The following is a 21,406-nucleotide window of genomic DNA, read 5'->3' as shown; positions in this document are numbered from 1 at the left end:
ACAGCCTGGCTTATGTGGGAAGGGAGGCTCTGACCGCGTCCCTGTGAGCTCTCCACGTGGACAAGCTCCTGGCGCTAAAGCTCTGGAGCCTGCTGCTGGGCTTGTGCACCTGACCTGTCCTATACCACATGATCTGCAGTGCTTAGTGCTGGTCTCAGTCCGTGACCCTGGACTTCTGTCTAGTGCCATTCAGTGAGCTTCTGACACAATTTGCACTGACAACTCAGCTGTGTTCATTTCAGATTTGGGTTTATTGTAAACTTTCAGTGCATATACAGGTTTTTAAAATTATCTGATACAACGGATAACAGTAAATAGTCTTCTTCCTGGTGTAACCCAAGTGCTTCATGTACTGCCAAATGCTTTTGGACAGAACTTTGCCTGTCTTCTTGTGAGGGGGAAGTGATTCCAGATTCTTGCCTTATGTTGTTGCTAAGACAAGACATACTGTACCTTAATGGCATTACCCTAGCTACATTATGGTGCAGGTTAAGGTTAAACAGTGATAAGAAACTTTCATTTTAATCGTGTCAGCTTTAGCTTATGTAAAAATACAGTCTGCCTTTTTTTCTTGGATTTTTTTTTTAAAGTGTTGAATCAAGTGAAAAAGCCCAGACAGGCTTGCACAATACATCCTTAAACACTACAGTTAAACAGCTTGGAAAATGTTTAAATGATAACAAAATAGAGGCTCACAAACTTAGAATCATCTCTTGCCACCAAAATCAAAACTCTATGCGTGTGACCTGGCCAGTGCTGTGAACTGGGCAGTCCCTTGAAAAAGAATCCAGGTTTTAGATTGTCCATATGCAGTGCTGTGATCTGGATCACTAGCAAATACAATCTGCGTAAATAGCTCTTTCCTCTCCTCCTCCTATCCAAACTTTCCTGGCACAGTTAACTAGAAACTGTTCTCTGGGTGGCCAGGTTCACAGTAGTGGTCAGGAGTCAGGTGACAGTCAGGTCTGTTCACTCTCTGATCAAGCTGTGTCACCCTGCAGAGTACTGGCAAGAGAAAAGCACCAGGTTACTGCTTAAGGAAAAATAGGTGCAGTTCAGTTCTGTGCTGCCTGAAATGGAGAAGGATTCATGTCAGTGCTGCAGCTCTGGAAATGGTCTTGGCCGGAAACATACCCTGTGTCAGGCTTTGGTTACCTAGGCCTCTCTGCCACCAGCCAAGATACCCCTATGGAGACTTCACATGAGGAGGGCCTTGTGGGGAATAACCTCCTGAAGTGCAAAGTGAAACTGTCAGATAAGTTTCCATACATGCTTAGTTTACAACAGCAGTGACCCCAGGGAGCTTCCTTTGGCTATTAAGACCCTTTGTACTGGACAAGATTGTTTCAGGCAGTAAGAAGATAGCACTGAACAGAATCTTTTTGTTGCCTTTGACTCTCTTCTGTCATGTTTGGAAGTTGGGGAGAATTTCAGCTACTATCCTGCGTAGCTTGTTTCTCCTTTCTTCTCTCTCTCTTTCCTTTTTCATCAGCAATGGGTACTGCTTCCATGTCTTGAGTGCATTCAGCATGAGTCTCCTTGAAGAAATTGGGGACACAAAGAACAAAGTGACAACATGCAGATGTTTGTAAAATGTAACAGGTAACCAAAAGATGACTCCTATTTGAGGGGAGAACTCCCCTAAAATAGCTGTGGGACTTTCTGCTGCTTTCTGCTGCTAGTCAAGGCTGTGACATACTAAACATCTGCACTCTGACTACCCTATTAATATGGCAATCATGCCAGGGAAAAATAATACATTGCCCTTCTCCATTCCCCTCCCCCAAGCATTTCACTCCTTTCTCTGAAAAGATTCATTAGCTGGTGTTTGCTTAGCACTCTGAAGATGAAAGATGTTTCTTGAAGAATAAACAAGGTCTCTGAAAGCAGTTTATTAAGGAAAACGCAGGTCTGCTTGGTCTAGACCAGCCACTTGGGAGCGCAGGCAGCTGGGCTCCAGTTCTTACCCGATTTTAATCACCCACCACAGGCGCCTTGGCCTGGGTTCCCATATGGGCAATAGGGAGTGACAGTCCTGTCTAAAGAATAGGTTGCTATGTCAAGGTCTGAACTGTCTTTTGCGAGTCAGTGCCACAAGAGGTAATGACGAGTGACAGGTCATTATGCTCCTAGTATGAGGTCATACGTAGAATGAATCCAGTCTCTTCCTGGGTCTAAATTTTCCCCAGTTCTTCCAGTTTGCTGGCTTGTTGGGTTAAATCATGCACTGTTCTGATCTTACGCATCAAGCTAGGACAGGTTTGCTCTACCACCTAAGAAGTGAATTTAAATTAATTCTTCCTTGAAGGTCCTGCAGATCCTGTTTGGGCTATGCACAGGCACAGCCTATTCATGACTGCATGCAGCTGACATGCTTTCATTGTGAGACAGGTGAACATGCTTCTGTTTTCTGCTGAACTTTGACAATAGTTTTTTCTTCCTGTTAAAATCAACAGCTAATGCAGTTGTGGGATAACGAGTGAACTGGGTGTGTCCAGCTCCAGTCATGATTGGTAGAACTGTCTGGCTGACAATGGCATAAACTGAAAGATTCCTTAAGTAGGGTTTCTAGTTGATCAGCTTTGGATTTGTGAACTAAATCATCTGCTGTGGACAAAACAATACAGTGTAATTCCTGCACAACATTTAGCTTGCTATAATTGTACTTAAAGATTTTCCAAAAGCAGCTTTTAGCAGAAGCTGTATGGCTGCTAATCAGCTTAGAAAGTTTCAGTGACTTATCTGCTTTCACTGTATTCTCTTTCAGCAGATTTAAAAGTCCTGTGAAGGGTACCCACTACATTTCCTTTTCCAGGCTACATGGAAAATTCTTACCATAAACTTCTGTTGATGTTGTCTGTGCATGTCACAGAAGCAAAATACCAGCAGTAAAGAACCTGTTTCACATGTTCTTGGGGAGCAGATAACTGACATGTTATAAGTAGTCTCTACAATAATCTATAGGGTATATTAAACCGAAGTAAAAAGAACTGCTGGCAAGGGAGTGCACTTACTTGTTCCTGTGTTCAGTAGCAACCTTCAGCTTCTCCCATAAGATACTTTTTTCCTCCATGGTCAGGTCAAACCATGCCCAGAAGTACTTCCTCATGAGGCAGGCTGCGTGGATGTTACTCACTGTCTCCTCCAGAGTGGAGAGATAATCCTTGTACTAGGGAAGAAGGACAGAGAAAGAGGTGAGAATGCCTTCTTTCTCCCAACCCCCAGCCCAATAAGCAGAAACAGAGCGGTGCTGAGGCTGCGTCCATGAGGCGTAACGGGGACAGAAGTGGAGGAAAATCAGCAGGGAGCAGGGTGACAGAGTGCAAAGGTGGAGGAGCAGTATATAGGAGAGTGTCCTGGGTGAAGAAGAATGATGGAGAATGGAGAGCTGAAAGAAGATCTCTGAAGAAAGGAATGATGTTGCTGGCATGGGGACCGTGTAACTCAGCAAAGGTTGGGCTGCAGGTGTGTGAAGTGGCAGTGTGGTGAGGGGAAAGCATGGCAGCAACTGGCTTGCTTGGTATCATTTCTCCACTGTGGTGTGGGAAAACCTTTAGCCAGTTCCTGAAGCCCCGTCTCAGCAACACATGGGAATAGAAGTCCTCAGCCCGAGATGCCTTCTCCATGAGGCTCCCCTGGGTGTCCTGGAGCCAAGTCATCAGGCATTTCCTCTGCAGGCGCAAGCAGTGGTGCCTTTGTGCCACCTGAGTAAAGACAGCAGAGACAACAGCTAGTTATTTGGACTAGTGACTGCATAAAGCTACAGAAAACTGGGGACAATAGAAAATGCAGATGTCTGACAGCTGGAATAACTTACAGGATAGGTTCCCACAAAAAGGGGTCAGCATAAGGAACAAGACCAGTCTCTCTATCAGGCCATTGTTGCATCACTTCTAGAGAATATCCTTTTGAATTAGATGCTCAGTTTAACTGATTGTGAGTGGAGCAGAGGCATGACCTATAACAATTTACTCCAACTCTGTCCACAATGCTGACCAGCAGGGTGGACTTATGGAGCAGCTGCTATCCCTCTGCTTCTCCCAGCTGGAGGTCTATGTGCATTTCATCAAATACCTTTAAGTAGCTGCAGTTCCAGTGACTTAAATTAAAGCTTGCCAACCTAGCCCTGGGCTCTAACTAAATCTTCAGGATACAGTTGAGTGCTATTAGTCCACCCCGATAAGGCAGGCCAATCCAGTCATATACAGAAATGTTTCATTTATGTGTCAAGGTCTCAGAAACTACCACTTGCTGTTCTGAACTGAGGATATGGCCAGGCTAGAACAGATCGCTGGATTATCACCTGTGGTGTCACACCTCTAGAAGTGGCCAACACTGTACCAGCAGCAACTCCAGAGAAAGGGCAAGCCCTAGAGATGGGCTGCGGTTAACCACAACAACAGTGGCTTGGCAGTGTCTTACTGATTCACTTTGCTGTGGGGCAAGAGGCTTGACAGGCTCATGTCATATAACTTCAATTTATTTTTGGCTGTATCATACTAAACTAACTCCCACTGTCTTATTGGCATCAAATCATGTGGCAGTTAGTACTGCAGACAAGTGGAGGCTAACAAAAGATGACTTCTCATTACATTGAAATTGGTTCCTTTCTGTGTCCTTTTGGTTCCTGTTTAATCAGCTATAAATGAGGATGCCACCCTTTGTGGGTTTTTTATGACCTTTCATGATTATTGTCAGATGGGCTAATTTAAAAAAAATATTATAATATAGGGCAGGGTGCACAGGGAGAATTTTTGCTTTTCCCATCTGTACCTGGCTTAAGAGCCTATTAAGGTTTTTGCTGAGTGCTGCATCCATTCCTTTTCCCTTCCTCCTGTGGCACCAGTCCTTTCCTTTATCCTCAGCACTTACCACCAGGTTTTCCTTGGCTTGCTCCCTCAGCCTTTTCCACGGGACTATTCCCCGCTTTCTGAGCAGGACCTTCTCATAGTGATCTCTGGCCTTTTTGAGGAGCTGCTGCTCTTTCTCCAGCCTCCTCTGCTTCTTCAGCTCTTTCTACAATACAAAGAGCAGTAGTTTTAATTCACTCTGGTTAAAGAGGATGTGAAGCAATGACAACAGATTGTCGTATTGGACCTAGAGGTCCTGACCTGACAGGGAATGGGGATCTACATCATCTTGAGCAGTGCAGACCAGACCTGACCCCATATACTAGAACCTGTGGTAGAAAGCAGAGCAAACCATCTTGAAAATTCTCAGGGAAGATGATGGTAAGTTTCTGGGCATTTCCTTGGGCCGTTTATCAACACTTGGCCTTTCCTCAGCACTGCAGTTTGGTGTTACTGTAGCAGACATATAATCTGTGGCTACTAGCAGTGCTGATGTAGCAGGAAACTCCTTTTGATGGGCCTTCATCAATGTGGGGAGGGGTGCTTGGGTGAGCTCGAGGAGAGCAGCTTTCTATCTTTGTAAAACTAGAGATTGAAACCATGTCCAAAAATGATTCTGAGTTTACACATGGGCCCTACCACTTAATCTAGCACTAAATAGTAGGGAAGTGATATGGGTATTATATAACTGTACAATATTACTTTTGACTGAGACTCAGGGATAAAGGTCAAACATCCTAAAACACTCAGTCCAAGTAGAATAGTAGTTGTAGGTCAAATTCCCACAGGGTTTCAAATATGCTATTTGGGTTATTAGGACAGCTCATTTCCAAGTAAAAATAATGAAGTGGGGCTATTCCTAGGCAAGCTCCAAGGAGAGGATGCTTCTGTTCTTCAGGTGGAAAGTTGCCCTCGATATATCTGTCAGGCTTGTCTACTTTTAAATTGTGTATTTGTGACTGGTATCATTGTGTGTGCTGGAGGGAGATACAAGTAGAAGGAGCACTCCGAAAGCAAGCTGAACATGCTGCCACTGTGGGGGCTTATGTGGCTATACCTCAGCAGTGAACGTCCAGCACCTGCAGCCTCTACTCCTGCTGAGACAGTACATGCTTCATAGCATATTTCATCCACAGCCCTTCCCCTAACACTGCCAAAAAGGGGGATGGTGGTGGGTTTATATAGCAGCTGTAGAACTCTGCTCTACTAATGAAGACCTTCAGTTCACATTACTCTGGCTGCTGACTGAGCGCTGGTGGGTAATGGCTCTTCTTCCCTATCCCTGCTAAAGGGGGGGAAGCAGGTGAGGTGTTTGATCACCAGCTTCTGCTGCCTTCTCTCCTCCCGTTGTTTTTCCCGCTGAGCTTCCTTTTCCTCGGCCTCCTTCCTTTGTCGTGCTTCCTCTTCAGCCTTCATTTGGGCCTTGAAATGGAGAAAATGGAGGAAGGTAAAAATTAATTTGGCACATGTGACCTTTTCAAAGAACACAGACCTCTAAGCTTTCCCAGTATTCCTCTAGTATTGACGAGCACCTGAAACTTCAGAGGGAAGCAGACATTGTCACATACTCCACATGATCTGTGCTGGTGAATGAACTGTGTATGTACCTATATATATCTTTCTTTGCCCTAAGTTATAGTATTTGCCCATTCTTCCCCTAAAAAATTTAAACCATACACCGAGTTATTTATTGATAACCTTATTGCTGAAGTCAGTTCTGAATAACTGGGCTCTGCTCTGAAGTTTTACTTCTACATGCAAAGCAGCATTATAGGTACTCACACAGCTCTTTCCCCAAACACTGAAGATCAAAGAAGTTTTTTTACTTCAGTACTGGTCATATTTGGCACAGTATCCTTCTCTGAATGTTTATCTACTCCCCTTGCAAAACCCACTCTGCTTTCATTTCACAGAGCTTTTGCTCTTGAGGTATGTATGCATCAAAGGCCTAAAATCCAAACCAGCCATCACACATCATTACTATGACTGTGCTTCCTGATCAATACAATCGTGGAAACTGCAGTTGAGGAAACCTAACCTGATACTTGTCTGTCCACTCTACGGTTAAAGTGTCCTCTAAGGCTGATTTCAGCTTCCTGCTTATGTGAGTGCGTTTTGGGGAAGGAAAAAATGCTGGTTGTTTTAGGACCACAGTTCTGAGCCTTCTTATTGACAGTAAGTTGCATTAGGATGTTTTCAGTAACACCTTAATGCCCTGAAGCTAAGAAGGCTCCTCTGTTGGATGTGTATCACAGAATTTGTGTACTAACTATGCAAACATTGTCAGTATCTTCTCTCTTCAGCAGAGATTTGCTAGAAAGAGGCAGGATTTTTACTAGGTGAGACTGCACATCCTCAAGCTGCACCTGACCAGACAGGAAAGGCAGTGGAAGCAAAACTCACCGTTGCTGGGTCCAGTCAAGTGGATTTCTGCAGGCACTTCCACCCTTCCCATCCTCAGCAAGGACAAGTTATGGTCATGGGGTAGGTGTGAAAGAAGGGTGGGGGGGTGGTAATGGAGGCTGCTTCTAGAACTGCAACTGCAGCAACATGAAGTGTCTGCCTGTGATATGGCAGGGTTAGTGCTGTCACTGTATGTAAATGCAGCAATAACTACTTCTTTTGATATGTGCTGGACATCTGCTTTCTCACAAACTATAAAACTCCTGTTTTGGATAAAGTGCCTTTGATTGGTCCCTCACTCTGGGGTTAAAAAGAGCATTTCTTGTAACTGGAATGGTGTGAAAGACACTTTATTTCATTTTCCATTTCCCTTACCAATTTTTCCTCTTCCCTTCGTTGTTTGGCTTCTTCTAGTTTCCTCCTCTGTTCTGCCCGCTGAGTTGCTCTCTCCTCCATAGCTACAGAAACAGAGGACATAAGGCTTAGTAAAAATGAGCTATATGATAATGGCAGAAATTTGGTGAATAAGGATGACCACTACACTCTACTGCCAAGCCCCCATTGACCTGGCAGTGCCAGCACAAAGGGACTTACTTTCTGCTGCCTCTTATGGCTGGCAGTGTCATGAACAAGGAACCCTTAAACATTTATGAGATGACTCAGAACTACCTCAGTTAGATTCACTCCACCCTCTTTGGTTGACAGTCAGAGCCATGAAGGCTCAGTTATGAAAGGAACTGTGTTGAGATGTTTTTATCCCTGTCTTCCCTGATTGAGTGCTGAGGCTCAGGGCACCTGATTTAGCAGCAATTGCTAAAAGGTCTCTGGTAAGCTCCAATTGTTTATTTAAAGAGCAGCTTCATGATGGAAAGCATCTCTGCCACAGTGACACACAGGTACTTGGTCCCACTAGTGAGAAACTGCTGCTTAATGCTTCTTTTGGGAGATAAATTGCAATGCAGTGATCTTGCTGCTATCAGCAAAGGTGTTACAGCGCTGATGTGACTACACAGAAGATGCAGTGGAGTTGAGAACCTGTGCTCCCTTCTTCTGAAGTCGCAAATGAAACACAGGCTGGAACGATCAATAACTGGTGGGTATTTAAGTGTTTTGATCACAACAGGTTTCCCCAGATTCCTTTCTCCTCTCAGCTGTCCCAGGATTCTCTGCCAAAGAAAAATCATCCAGTAATAACTTATTCACTGAATTTTTTTGAGATCTTCAAACAAAAGCACTGAGTGCTCTGAAAGTTTACTGTCTCTAAGGTGTGTACAGAGTTCAGGCAAATCAGAGTGAGTGATGGCTTGGACTAGGTAGCATTGGAGCTGAACACATTTAATGAAAGGCAACTATTAATGCCCAACCATCATGGCCAAAATGCTCTGGTGATCCCAAAACTGTCAAAAATCACAGTGATCATATTCCAGATAACCTTTCATGCAGACTGTAACCACCACCCAGTTGATATGGAAGAACATGACCCAGAGATATAACAGAATCTGATCTTAATTTACTTCATGAAAAGGCTGCGCTGCATGTTTAATGTGTATGTGCTGTTCTAGTGGGGCCAGAGAAGGGGAGATCCCTCAAAGAAAGCAGGGATCTGGAGCTCCTTTACTGACCTAGCTAGGCACTTAATTCCCTTTGAAATCTCACTACCTCTGTCAAAGTTAGATGAAAATGACTGGTCAGTTCAAGAGTTACTTGGATGCACAATGAAGGAAACAAGACTGACAATGAAAAAGCCTGTAGAGCTTCCTTTTTGAGTCTTGTCACAGCAGAAACCATCACAAGTGTTAGGAGTAACCACTACCAGAGCATGGACTTGAGGGGCTGGCAGTGGCCCAGGTTTTACAGATGCCTGACTTGGGCATGAAAACAGCTCACCCTCTCACAGCATTGGTCAGGCTGGGAAAGAGTGCTGAGGTTTGTTTGCATACTGTCATCAACCAGCAAGGCTGAGGCGAAGAAAGAGAGGTTTCCAGACAAGCTGTTGAGTAAAGACGTCTGGAATGGTCTTTGCTATCTAGAACAATACCTTTCAATATGGGATGAGCTGAGGTCAGCTGGCTGGAGGCCCTCCTGCCTTGCAACGCTGCCCTTGTGTTTTCTGGCCCATGAGAAACAGGTGGACTATGAAAGGAGAGAGTAAAGAAATTGATCAATGAATGTGGTCAAATGATGTCTCAATTCTACCACCTATGGCTGAGAAACAGGCCTTGTAGTTTCTATTCTCTCTTGTGCTGCATTTCCATTCTGAATCCCTGATACACTTTTCTTCTGCTTGAAATGGGACTAGTGATGCATCCTTGCAAAGGAGCTGAGTACCCAGGGTTGCTGCACGTTCTGAAATACCGAGGATGACACTCTCTTTTTCCAACTAAACAAATCCCTGCTGCTACTATGTGTGACACTAGTGTTGCAATTTCTAAGTGGATCCTGTATGGATCACATGGTGTCGAGCTATTGCAAAAAGGGAGAAGGATGGAGAACTGTGGGCAGCCTGATACTACCCTTGAGGCAAAGTCACAGGTGAGAGGAAGAGCAGATAATGCCAGCATGACTGAAGTATGCCTGGCAAATTGTGGCTCAACATGAGTAGGAAAGCTGACTAATTGAGCCTGCTTTATCGAGGGTGTATACCTCAAATGGGCTGTATTCTTGCATGTGGATTGTTTTTCCTCCCTGGTTTGTGAAGCAGAGTTGTTAAGCTGCTGGGTTATAGCTGTGGCTTGTGCTGCCTCTTCTTTAGCTCTGCTCAGCCTCCGATTTTCCTGCAGTTCAAGGATCACCTCTTGCTGTTTCTGAAGCTGCCGCCTCTGTTCCTCAATCAGACGTTGCTGGAAGGCATGACGGTGCTCAAAACGGCTGCCGTAAGCAGGAGCTGTCTTTGGACCAGGTGCCTGAAACTGCTGGGGGAGAGCGGCTGTTTGATTCCTGTACACAGCCTGGTCCTGGGCGCTTGGGGCTGCATGTTTTAGCGTAATTTCCCAGGCATGTCTGGGTTTTCTGTATGAATGAGACGTGTGAACAGCATCCCAACAAGAGCGGCCTTGGGTCTGGCCAGGTTCTTTCTGTATGAGGCAAGTTTCAGTTGGCTAGGGAAAAAAAAAATTAGGAAAACTTGGCATTGATTAAAACCAAGCACTCTTGTTCCCTTGCTACACAGAAAGTGTTTCTTTAGTGTAAATCTAGTGAGATGCCTGAAAAGTAGGGTAATCTCAGCTATGCAATCTTTATCCAATTCCTAGCAAGGGCAGAGGGGCCCTGTTATGCACAAAATGGGAGGCTGTGGGAAAGAACTGTTAAGGAACTGTGTGCCATTTCCCTGGGAGGAATAAATCCTGATTATCATAGCATAGTGTGGGTTGGAAGGGACCTTCCAAGGTCATCTAGTCCAATCCCCCTGCAATGAGCAGTGACATCTTCAACTAGATCAGGTTGCTCAGAGCCCCATCCAGCGTGGCCTTGAATATCTCCAGGAATGGGGCATCCACCACCTCTCTGGGCAACCTGTGCCAGGGTTTCACGACCCTCTTTGTAAAAATTTCTTCCTCATGTCTAGCCTGAATCTCCAAGAGGTCTGTTGGGAATGTATCCTGACTATTTTGTTAGGGGACACAGCTCAGGACAGCTAATTTCTCAGGGATTAGCACACTCCGTTTTGGACTGTGTTGCCTCCACTTAGCGCTCAGATGGAGAATAAAGGAAAAAACAGTTGTTGAAGCGATCTACATGGCTGATCTACTGAACAGTCCCTTTTCAGATGGAAGAGAAGTCTACAAGGTGCTGCTTTCTCATGCCTCTTCTCCAGCTTTGATAAATATTACCATGAAACTGGTGTACAGTGGGGAATGAGGCTGCACCTTTTCTGACACTTGGTCTTTCCCTCAAAAGGCATCAGATGTAAGGTCTGCTTTCTGATTCCTAGGTCGAACCCCAAATTCAGTCCCATCCTTCCAGCAAAAATTTTACCAGTGCATCAGAAGAAAAATAAGGGCCTAGTAGGATGATATAATCACTGTAGGAAATCAACTCTTGCTGTCACTTAAGCAAATGAAAAGCTTGACCCGTAGTATGTGTATGTGAACTCTCATGCTGGGATCTGGACACTGCTGTGGTATAGGTTGTATAGACAGAAAGGAAGGGCAGGCTCTGACCTGACAAATGACAATTTAAGGAAGCAACCTTTGATTCTCCTCTCCTATGCCCTTCTGATGTGCATTATCTTGAGACAGTGACAACATTTTTTCCCCACACTTAGAAGCCAGAGAGCTGCAGTGGCATGACAAAATCTCTTGTCATGCCGTCAAGTGTTATTCTTTTTCAGCCTAAGCAGGCATCAAAGATGTAACTAATCTCTCAGCAAAAGTGAGCTGGGGGTGGGATGCTCATTGCAACTCACAGTACATGAAGGGTTGTTCTCTGGCAGCATTAGAGATTGTTTTAAAAACTCATTCATTGTCTTTCATGTTTGCCTCTGGTTTTTAAAGCCTTCTCTCCTGAACAGTTGCAGGCAGGTGTTGGGGGTCACTCTGGGACAATGTTCTCTTTATTTGAGATTGCACACACAAAGTACTTTGTAAGAGTATTGAGATGCCAGTAGATATAACTATGTGGGAAGGATTTACCTTGTTCTGCTGCAAATCTTGACGATGGTTTACGTCTGCTGTCCCAGGCTTCTTAACCTCTAGTGGCCTGTCCAGACCACCCTTTCCCAGTGACACGGCCTCCAGCAGCTGTGCCATCTTTCTCTTTGTCTCCTCCCTCTGGATCTGCAGCTCTCGCTTTTCTGTCTCTGCTCGGCTCCAGCGCTGCCATGCCAGAAAGCAGCAGCGCAAAAGCCGTCGTTGGTTATGCTCCACAGACAGTTGCTTTTTCCTGAATGAGAAAGCACTTGTGTTATGATAGACGTGAGGCTTCTGCCCAGGCATGCCTGAAACAACTGCATCAAGTATAACAGTCCAGGCCATGGCATGAGTCCTCATAACTTCTCGAGTCTTTTTGTCACTTAATTCTGAAGGCCCTCCAAAGCTGTAAAGTGTTTCTCGAAGGTAGAGCGGAGGGGAGAAGGATGCCTGTTACTTTGAAGTAAGATTCCCTAGTTCCCATTTTGCAATTTCCTGTGTCATCCTTGGGCAGCAGGGTAGGTGCAAAAGAGGTATCCTGTTCCCTTGCAAGCTGCAGAAGGGGAAGCAGTGGCAGACACCTGCGAGAGCAAAATTTTCACTGGCTGGCAGAGAATTAATCCAACAGCCTCTTTAATGAAAGGCACTGGCCAAAATGATCTCTGTATACTACTGCTGAAATAGGAAACAACTATATTAATGAGGAATAAATATAGCACCTCATATTCTCTGGGGTCCAGAGCAAGCCAGGGTGAGATTTCCAGGAAAGATACCTACAGAGAGAACAAGATGAAGGCTTGTTGGACAATGCTAAAGCTCTTGTTTATCTCTGTTCTCCTTTTCATCTGTGCCACAACACCTCTGGCAGACTGCAGGCAATGTAGTAATTTTCTCAAAAAGCTGCTGTTTTCCTCCTGCTGGCTAATTGGCAAGTCGCTTTTACAGTCCCTAATTACTGCACTGCCTGAGTATTGCTGCAGTAGGAGGAATTCAACAATGTAGGGACACTACCTGTTTTGATCCTGGAGATGAACTTCCAATTGCTGTGCCTCCTGCTCTATCTTCTGGGCCCAAGTATAGTTTCTCCAGGCTCGTAGGGCCTTCAGTTGGCATTTCCAGTCAGCAAGGGCTCTGGCTTTTCCCATTTTAATTCTGTGCTCCAGAATGACTTTCAGCCAAGCAGAGAAATGTCGTTGCATGCACTGCATGGGAGAGTTTCAGAAAACCAATGAGCAAGATGTAGCCCATCACACAATTGCTGATCCTCTCTACCCTTCCCCTTATCTGACTTTCCTTTTTGAGATTCTTTTTAGAATCCTCACTTTGCACAACTACCTTGAGGGATTAAAAAAAATAAAACAGAGCACGTGCAGGTCGTCTGCAAAAAGCAAAGAGGGACTAGAAAGAGAACATCATAGAGCTCTATGCTTTTGAGTGAAACACAGTTCACCATGTGTAACAGGAATAAAATGGGTGAAAGAATACAGAATTTCTAGAGACGGGAAAGATATTTCAAAATCTGGAAAATATCTAAGATGCTACAGGTAAAAACACTTCTGTGGAGAACAGTTCACAAATACCTCCATGGACCACTTGTGGGGCTTTTTTTTTAACTTGGACAAAAATCATGATGCTTCCTAGTATGAATTTATGACATGACCTAAGCTCACCCTTGAGCCAGCAGGAAGCCAAACCATTCCCCTATTGTGTAATTAGACTCACTGCCTCTGGGAGTGATATACATTGTACAGAACAAGAATTTGCTATCTAATCTAACCCATAATTCTAGCTCTGTCACTGCAGATACTGTTCATTTTGATTCTCCAAGCAGCTCACAGGACTCTGCTGTTCCCCTTGTCATAATGCCTTATTTTAATTGCATTCCTCTCAGTCACTGAAATCTCCAAATGGAGACTTACAAAAAGGATAAAATGTCAATGCATTAGCTATTTCTTTCTGCTTTATGAAAATAATCAGTGTCACTATTGCTTAGTTCAGCTAAGCCATGGCTTCTCACATTATGCCAGCCCTAAATTGTTCTGTGGCTTTATTCAGGCTTATCTTCATAGCTTAGATTGTGCTGGAGAGAGGTGGTGTGCTGCTATACAGTAGCCAAACTCAAATCTAGCACGAGAATCACCATAAAAGCTACGGAATTCTTCTATTAAAAAAAATCCAGATATAGGTAAGTAGACATTAATGATGATGACCGCTCTATTAATTAAAAACATTACCTGATAGATGGCATTCGTACCTGCACTTGGGGAAATTTATTTCCTTTGCTGAGACTGCCCATATAAAATCATTCAGTACAAAAAGATTGCTCATTAATTGCAAGTATTCGATACAACTAGGTGTTCAACCCAGAGCTGGTCATGGTATCAGAATAATAAGGGTAAAAGAAACAGGTTCCTACGAGGAATTATTGAAGTCTACATATTTGCCTCACAAGAGCTGTTGCAATATCACAGAATATCCTGCTGCACCCAGTGGGAGCGGATCCCTGAAGAACCCATTACTGTGGATGTGCTGGCATACTGCAGCTCTTGGAGAACCAGTGCAAAATTCATTCCAGGCTTCAGCACTTCTCTTTCTACTCTCTGCTCCTGCATCAGGGTCTGCAAAGCAATCTTTAAAGTATCTCCCCATACACACAACAAGGACTTCTCAGGCCTTTTTGTGCCACTTTGCCTTAACTTCCTTCCTCAAGGGAAAACAAATCTTGCTCTGCTGTCTCCTCTGTACATCTGCCTATTTCTCAACTGCAGAAGCCTTTATGTTCACAACTGCCCTGAGCGCCGCATCTTATGCACAATTCTCAGTGAAACCTCCCACTGAGTACACTTAAGGCACAGACACACTGGGCATGTGGAGGCTCACGATTTCTTTCTCCTCATCTTACAAGATACTTTTACCCCTGCTCTTCAACTTTCTTGGTATCAGGAAAAGGGTTTGGAAGAAGTAAAAAATTCTGATAACCAGGGCTTTTTGCTTAAGTTTTGCAAATGGTAGCTGAGGGCCGGTAACTCAGCATCTCAGATAAAGAAGAGTAATGCTCACTCTCTGCTTATTGGTCTGAATCCTGCGCAACAGCTCCTGAGCCTTTTTTTGTTTCTCTTCTCCTTGCTCTTCTTTCTTCAGGACCAAGGGTTGTGATGTAGTAATAGATACCTCCTGCATTGACAGCTTCTGACTTTTTTCTTGTCTCTTCCTTTCCCTGGAAAGTGAACAAACATACAGATCTAATACAACGAGGAAAGTAGTGTAGCACAGATTTCACCCTCCTCCTGGCCAATGCTAAGAGAATCACCTCTACAGCTTAGAAAGCTGCTGATTATTTAACTTAGACTTTTTAGAAAACAGCCTCTGTCATGGTTTGGAGTCCCAGAGATTAAACACTCTGGAGCATTTCCAAAATACAGCAGGCAGAAGAAAATAGTAAGATTTCAGTAAAGCACTTGCATGATAAGATTTGGGATCTCAGGGCTGCCTAAGAAATGGCATCCCTACAAGTCACATTTCTGTGACAATCCTAGCTCAGCAGAAGCAAAATTTATGTCTCTACAGAATTCTCAGCCAAGAATGCTCTTAATTCTCTCACAGCACGGGAAGTATCAGAAGTGCTAGACTTTCAACAATGACTATTCTAGGCAGGCTAGCGATTAATTCTATTTTTTTGTGTGTGTGTACTGGCTTTCATGCTGCATTAGATGCTAACAAGGCTGGATGTGGCCACACAGTCGATGAAGTGAATGCACAGTAGTACAAAGATGCTCCTACTTCATGATTCAGTGTACGTGCTGGTAATGGCTGAGGGACTAAAAGGATCTTTAGTCCATCTTCCCACTAATGATAAACCTTGCCATTGAAGTTGGTAACAAAGGAATAAAAGGTTTTGGGAGAGTCTGGAGACAGAGGAATAGCAGATGTTTCCCTTGGGACCACCAGTTCTCTTACATTTAGCAAAAGGAGATGAGAACTGTTCTTTATATGGTTCTTTCCATGCCCCACCCCTCCCTCTCACATTCTCCATGCTTCTGCCATGATGTGCCTCTTCTCAGCCATTTCTTTTCGCAGCTTCACCATTTCCCTCTGGATCTCCTCCTCCTCCTTCTTGGCTTTCAGAGCCTTCTTTCTGTCCTCCTCCTGTGCTTGGAGCTTGGCCTCAGACAGAAGTGATTTCTTCAGGGACTTTTCTTGTCTCTGAAGCTCTAATGCCTTCTGATGCCTCATTCGGTTTTCTTTCACCTGGGCAGGAGGAAATCAGTAAAAGTCAAATCAGGCACAAAAGGCTGAAGAATTTGAGGTTCATGATACACTGACAGGTTAGGTCACAGTCCACCTTACACATGAAGCAATCAATCCTACCTGTAGATGGCACTGACTGGACTGGTTCTGCTCTCAAACCAGCAAAAAAATCCAGTCATGAGAGTGAGGTTAAACCAGTATTCTTTGATGGGAACAAACTCAGAACTGACTGCCATGGTGGCTTTTCCTGTCAGTCTTCAAAAAGGGGGAAAACCTGAACAGGTGTAGTGAAAGTTAACTGTGCAAGCTACTGTAAATGGCCAATGTGCACGCAGAAACACAGTAACGTTTCAGCCAAACTGTGGAAGAGTATCCTGGGGTATTTGCCTCCAAATCAGAGATTATTGAAGGGTGGGAGAGAATACTGGGGAAGTATCACTGAGCTTTTACTCTAATCCTATAATGCTACATCTTATTCCTTTTAACTGTGCAGCCTTGCCTGCTCACCTGTTTATGCCTGAGCTCCATGGTTATTCGTGGATCTACAATTTTTTGGTTCTCTTTGCTGTCTTGAAGCCTAAGTCCTTTCACTATCCCACAGTTCACAACTTCACTCTGCAAAAGATGCTGTAGGTATGCTTGGACAGAAGAACTTTCCAGTTCATGTTCCAGATAGCTGCACAAGTCTGAAATGAGGAATTCAGATTAACTCAGCCTCGTCTGAAATGAATAAACCCCTCTGTCTCAGATCACAAAGCCTAACGTAATTAAAGGGATCACTTTCCCAGACTGTGAATGCATTTCTGATGAAAGCAGACACACTGACTGAACACCATCTATCTCCAGAGTCTTAATCAGTCTTGCATTGAACATGCTAGAGCAGTAACAACATATTTTGTCCATTTTTTACTGCCTTGCCTCTGAGCATCTCAAATGGCTGTGTAAATTTGACAGGCCTCACAAATACCCATACAAAAAATAAATAAAATTTCTCTTTTACAAAGGGAGACATTGAATGTTTATGAGATGCATTTGTGTGGCCCTACAGCAAGCTGCTGTAAGAGCTGGGGGATAAAAATAATCATCTCTAATCTTGTTTCTACTGATCCCACTATCTTGGCCTCAAAGCAACTTTTCCCTCTCAGTCTGACAAGCCATGAGACATGGCTCCCTTTCCCAGCACATTCTCAGAAAGGAAGCCAGGAACTGCTTTGTTGTGCTCTCACCATCAAAGCGCTCATCCTTCAGAGGGGCTGCAGAAGGCTTTTCCAGGAGGACAGAGTCAGCTTCCTCTTCTCCATCGCTCTTCAGCTCCAGTTGCAGTTTGGACTTCATCCAGTTACTGAGCAGCTCTTGAGCTATCACGAGGAAAGAGACTGATGACCTCACTTGCTTAAAACACATACGGGTAAGTGTAAACTAGCAAGACTCCATCTCTGGGAGAGTCATATCACATGCTGGGAAGGCTGTCTAAAATGACTGAAAACTGATCTGCAACACAAAATGGAATAAGGCTAATAGTTCTGTTCTAATCTTCTTGATCTATAAAAGAAGAGGAAGAGAAGGTGGTAAACTTTTTCCCTATCACATATGTCACAAATAAATTCTTCTTCACCCCATTTTCCCTACAAAATTCTGTGGACATTTAGATCACTTGTGTGATTATAGTAGCATTTATCAAGAAGATGGAATTCACATGAGGTAATTTATAACTCAGCTTTCACATGTTTTACCACTGCACTTGCAGACGCTTAGATATTTTCCACCTGTACAGCCACGGTTGTCACGTGTTAAATACAAAAAGAACCTCTATTTGGACAAATGTTTGCTTCATATGTACAGGTTAACCTTTGCAAGTACCACAGCTCCAGGAACAACTGGTAGATCTAGATTACAAATGTGTCAGGTGGCAAGCCTCACCAGGCACTACCTGTACTCAGAATTAAGACTGCAACTACAGGAATGCACCCATGATGGATTTGATACACCTCAGTGAGCTCAAATGCTTCATGAACAACTGCATATAAAGTCCTTCTGTGGACTTTATTTGCATCTCCACTTTTCTGTAGAAAACCACAAAAAATCCTGTTTCAGAGCTCTTACTCAAAAGCCAAGACAGCTAATGTGGCTGCTGCCTCAACAAACCATGTGGTCTCACTGCATGGGTGGCCAAGCTGTTCCTGAAGCAGAACGCAGGGCTGTAAGCTGCAAGGCATCAGGAGCAGCCCCACAAGAAGCAGAGCCATCTGTGCGGTGAGGATGGGCAAAGAGCAGGGACCTCAGCAGCCCCTGCAGTGCAAGTCATGCCCTGTAAAGGCAAACAGAAGACACCCAGGAGGGAGCAGCTGCTCCAAATCTCCATTTCTAACACAAAATGAAGATGCTCCCATTGAGTCCTGGTATTTCTAAGCCAATAAAGCCTTTTTAAAACTTCCTTGAAAAGGAGTGGGGGTTTTTTTCTGAAGAAAACATGAATCTAATGTTTATTGTCCTTCAAATCACTTTTGTTCTCTTTTATAATCTCTTAGGCCAGCTCAGGAACAAGGAAATATATCTGATAACAGAAGGAAGATAGAAAAATGGCTTATCACTTAGAGAAGGTTTACTTTTTTGACTGGGAAATATGAGCTCCTCGTAACTGGAGTAAAACAGTTCTGGCACTTCTCAATACCTTTCTTTGCAAAGCGCACTATGTGTACTTAATACTGTTAAGTATTCTAATAATGGATTCCAGATAAAAGGTTTTCAGCTGAGCTAGGAACAATCCTGAGGGATTGGTAGCTATAAAAAGGAAAACCCTAGCTGAGAAGGGCAGACCAAAATAATAAACACAAGGAAAGCAAGCAACTTTTCATCAACTGCAAAGACAGCTCCTTTTGAGCCACTATGCTGTCTAATGCATTCAGACAGTGCACTGTAAGCAGATAGGTATATTCCCTGCTATCAGTAGAACCCGTGATGATTACAAGCATAAAAGCTGACTTCTTGTATTGAAGTGGATGCTCTTGAGACGTGTCTTCATTCCATTCTGTAAGGCACACTTTTGAGTCTTAAAAGAAAGGTTAACTCAGTTTTTAAAATCTTATCTCCTATCAGCTTCTTACACTGCAGATGTACTTCAAGCACTTGATGGGAAATAATTCCTCTCTCTTTTTTTTTTTAAAGTACTGCAGTTTTATTTTCAAATTTCAATAAGCACTTGTGACTCTAGGCATTACAAAAAGAATATTTTATTAGCTAATTAGTGAGGAAAATTTTGCATGGGAATCAAAGCAAAGCCACACAATTATTTGTAGATGTGTAAGTTACACAGAACAACTCTATTTTCACATCTGGCCTGCTATCAAAAATATGTCAGGTAATTTCATCTGGTTTCCTATAGCCCACTAACTTGTATTTGACCATACAATGTGTCCTCAAGAGCAGTATTCATCCGTGCCTTGACCCGAAATCTCCAGGAGACAGAGCTTATCCCTCTCTTAGGTATGCTCATTAAGATCTACCTTGAACTCCAGCAATTGATTCTTCTTATGCCTTTCACTGTTATATGAAAGACATCTTACTATCAGCTGTTTCTTATGGTCTCAAGCTTTGCAAGAGCCTGTTCAGACCAGAACCACACTGCTGGATCAAGAACAGTTCATTTTAGGCAGCTTGTGCAAGCAGTATCTCAGCTCACCTTCCTCATAGGCATCATCATGATCTTGCAGCTGTTCCACAGTTTCCAAACTCGTCACAGGACCACAAGGCCCCTGTGGATACCTTGACTTTTCAAGGGAAAAAGTTTCAGAGACAGCATACTCAGAGGCTTGGTGCACTCTCTTTAACGAAAGGAAAACACATTTCTAAGGATTGCTGGATATTCATTTTTAAACTTCCTATACCTGGTATCCAGGTTTCACCTCCAAAGAGAGCAAACATCAGTGGGCATGTCACACAAGACAGCATGGCTGTTACAAGAAATAGATTTATTTTGAAACACATTTCTCCAAATGTCTGGGGAAATTGGGCTTAGAAATGATTAAGCAATAAGCATTCATTTGGCAATTAGTGCCAATCATAGTGATTGGAGACCATGTAGGGAAAATGCAAACACCCAGCCCCTGGGGGACAGATAGAGACTTGCTGAGCTAGTTCCCAGCAACCACCAACTACAAAATTTGGTATCAGCATTTTGTCATAACCGGGCTGGCCACTCTGTTAATAATCTGAGTGATTTTCTGTCCCATATTCTTCTCTGAGGTGTAAATGGTCCTGACGTGTCACTGTGTTTTCACATGTAACACCTGTACCTCAGACAGCCCACATTCCTGCAGAGCTTCCTCCCTTTGTGCTAAGGCAACCAGAGCAAGCAGCTGCAGAAGTCAAGGAGGCTGTGTGAGGAGGCAGATGCACACTCCTACTTGCTGTAAGAAGCAGGCTGAGGGTGGGAGCATGAGGTTGCCCAAGGAAGCAAAACAAAGGGAAATTCACCCTAGAATTAGTTTTCCTTGATCTCAGGTAGTTGTAGATGCAAGAGATGGTGCTTTGGGATAAATCTCTTGTATTACATGCCCATACATACAACCTGCATTGCCAGTGACCCATGAATTTTATGCAGAGCCAACAAGGTACCTTACTCTTGAGTGAGTTACTGTGCAAGTTACTTCACCTTGATCCAGTGTCCCAAGTTATCAGAGTCAAACCTTGGCTAGAGAGGAAAAAAAACAAAACAAAACAAAACCAGAGTTTAACGCTGCCAAGTTTAGCGCCATTCACTCGAGCGCAGCAGGGCCTTCCCGTCCCCCGGCGAATCCCCCGGCCGTTGCCGCAGCCCTCCCCGAGACCTGCGACACCTCTTTCCTGAGCCCGACTCCGCTCCTAAAAGCGGTGGGGACCCACGGGGGCCGCCTCGCGTGTGCATAACCCACGCGGCCCCCTCAGCTGGGCTCATCCCGCCCTCCCCGCGGCCGTTAAAGCCGTTGGGGGCGTGGTGCCCGCCCGCGGCCCCTCACCCGAGAAGGCGCGCCCTGATTGGACAGCGCTCCGCAGGGCGCCCCCTAGCGCTCTCTCCGCGCCGTTCCCCGCCGTCCCGCGGCCCGTCAGGCTCCGTTACCTTCGGCCGGGCCTCGGCGGTGAGGCGCCGCCAGCGGTACAGCTGCGGCTTGTGCTCCGGGAGGGCGATGGCCGCGCCGGGCACCCTCGCCAGCCGCCCGCCCCTCTCAGCCTGTCCCACGGCGCACCGCGGCGGGAGCGGCTTCGCCATGGCAACGCCGCTCACCCACCCACCCGGGCGGG

The 21,406-nt window shown here is 44.5% G+C and overlaps 1 protein-coding gene across 2 annotated transcripts; it reads right to left on the bottom strand.

The window, feature by feature from the left end:
* Positions 1–254: 254 nt before the first annotated feature.
* On the bottom strand, positions 255–21,400 carry CCDC191 (coiled-coil domain containing 191). 2 transcript variants are annotated; one of them, XM_065637005.1, is made up of 17 exons: positions 21,225–21,400; positions 20,781–20,819; positions 19,809–19,950; positions 17,356–17,487; positions 16,637–16,815; positions 15,906–16,129; positions 14,942–15,098; positions 12,893–13,083; positions 11,885–12,134; positions 9,897–10,351; positions 9,292–9,386; positions 7,629–7,711; positions 6,171–6,272; positions 4,873–5,016; positions 3,552–3,704; positions 3,015–3,169; positions 255–1,538 (listed from the first exon to the last, which is right to left on the bottom strand). In XM_065637005.1, the coding sequence occupies exons 1-17, from the start codon at positions 21,372–21,374 to the stop codon at positions 1,406–1,408; spliced, it is 2,784 nt and encodes a 927-aa protein (XP_065493077.1). In that variant the 5' UTR covers positions 21,375–21,400; the 3' UTR covers positions 255–1,405. The 2 variants fall into 2 exon arrangements, with proteins under 2 accessions (XP_065493077.1, XP_065493086.1); XM_065637014.1 differs by having other exon boundaries at positions 19,809–19,896.
* Between the last annotated feature and the right edge of the window lie 6 nt (positions 21,401–21,406).

Source organism: Caloenas nicobarica, chromosome 1 (genome assembly GCF_036013445.1).
Source record: "Caloenas nicobarica isolate bCalNic1 chromosome 1, bCalNic1.hap1, whole genome shotgun sequence".
In the NCBI taxonomy this organism is placed as follows: Eukaryota; Metazoa; Chordata; class Aves; order Columbiformes; family Columbidae; genus Caloenas; species Caloenas nicobarica.
Note: the sequence above shows the minus strand (reverse complement) of the source record. Positions and strands in the feature narration are given on the sequence as shown.

Coding starts and splice junctions, on each gene's coding strand:
- CCDC191 (XM_065637005.1), bottom strand. CDS start 21,374: ATGGCGAAGCCGCTCCCGCCGCGGTGCGCCGTGGGACAGGCTGAGAGG. Junction 10,352..11,884: donor AAGATTTGCAGCAGAACAAG/GTAAATCCTTCC, acceptor TTTTTTCCCTAG/CCAACTGAAACTTGCCTCAT. Junction 6,273..7,628: donor GAAGGGAAGAGGAAAAATTG/GTAAGGGAAATG, acceptor CTCCATTTCAAG/GCCCAAATGAAGGCTGAAGA.